A 1,038-nucleotide genomic window follows, 5' to 3' on the forward strand; every position below is an offset into this window, starting at 1 on the left:
ATAGAATTGAAAGTTAAAAAATGGCGGACACTTGTAATTGCGTGTTTAAGCTTCTCGCTTAAATCTCTAGCCGAGTTACTGCGCGCGTAATATTTTGTTTAACAAGGAGTAATGGGAGAGAAACGCGTGGCAAATAATTATGCGCTAATTTCCGCTCAAATAATGCACTTGCAAAATTTCCCAGATCCCCGAGGCCGCGCGCCGTCCCGCCGTGCCGGGGACCTGTGTTGCACAACTCTGCACGCGCGCGCGTGTTCGCGATGTATTTCGCTACGGTCCATCGGACAAAGTACCCTCGCAGACGTCGCGGCGAGTTTATGATTTAGGGTAGCACGTAGGTTTTACGGGCCGCGAAGAAATATACGTGTTACTTTCTGTGTATGATCCCGCGCGTGCGTGTGTGCTGAGAGACTTACGACATAATGCCAGGCGTGCTCGTACGTGTGACAGATAGAGTGATACCCCTCGATACCGTTTTTATCGCAAATAAACCGCCCGCAACGTCGTGACGCAACGGCGCAACAAATTTTGTATTTGTCTCGCGTTTATGTTTGCAATATAAATAAACTGCGACAGCGGACGGAGGAGGGAGGAGGAGGAGGAGGAGGAGGAGGTCGACGAGGGGATGGACGTCGAGCCTTGCGTGTCAAACGCGGCGGGTCCCACGGAGACGCGGTTCAAGTCCAAGAAACGCGCCTCGTCGCAGATCGCGTTCAGAAAGCCACGGACGGAAGAGACGGCGGAGGGTGTCGCGGCGATCGTGGAGCCCGACGACAGGCCGATATTCAGGAGCAGCAAGATCATCTTGCCGGAATACGTGATCGGGCAGAAACCGAAGAGGACGTGTAAACAGAATCGGCCGGTGGTCAAAGTCGATCGCTCCAAGGAGCTTAGATTAGATCATTTGCAAGAGCCCGACGACGACGACGAGGAGGAGAATGATTGAGATGTAAGATATTATTGTACACAAATATACAGAGATTGAGGTTTCACGAATCACGGCTAAGCTCGATTTAGGCCCATTTCTACCAATGTAGA

The 1,038-nt window shown here is 51.5% G+C and overlaps 1 protein-coding gene across 1 annotated transcript; it reads left to right on the plus strand.

Annotated features, from left to right (window-relative positions):
- The first annotated feature begins 625 nt into the window (after positions 1–625).
- Positions 626–956, plus strand: LOC105461803. The gene has a single exon (XM_011708306.1). The coding sequence runs from the start codon at positions 626–628 to the stop codon at positions 944–946; it is 321 nt and encodes a 106-aa protein (XP_011706608.1). The 3' UTR covers positions 947–956.
- The last annotated feature ends 82 nt before the right edge of the window (positions 957–1,038 follow it).

This window comes from Wasmannia auropunctata, unplaced genomic scaffold, assembly GCF_000956235.1.
Source record: "Wasmannia auropunctata unplaced genomic scaffold, wasmannia.A_1.0 LD277490.1, whole genome shotgun sequence".
Classification (NCBI taxonomy): Eukaryota; Metazoa; Arthropoda; class Insecta; order Hymenoptera; family Formicidae; genus Wasmannia; species Wasmannia auropunctata.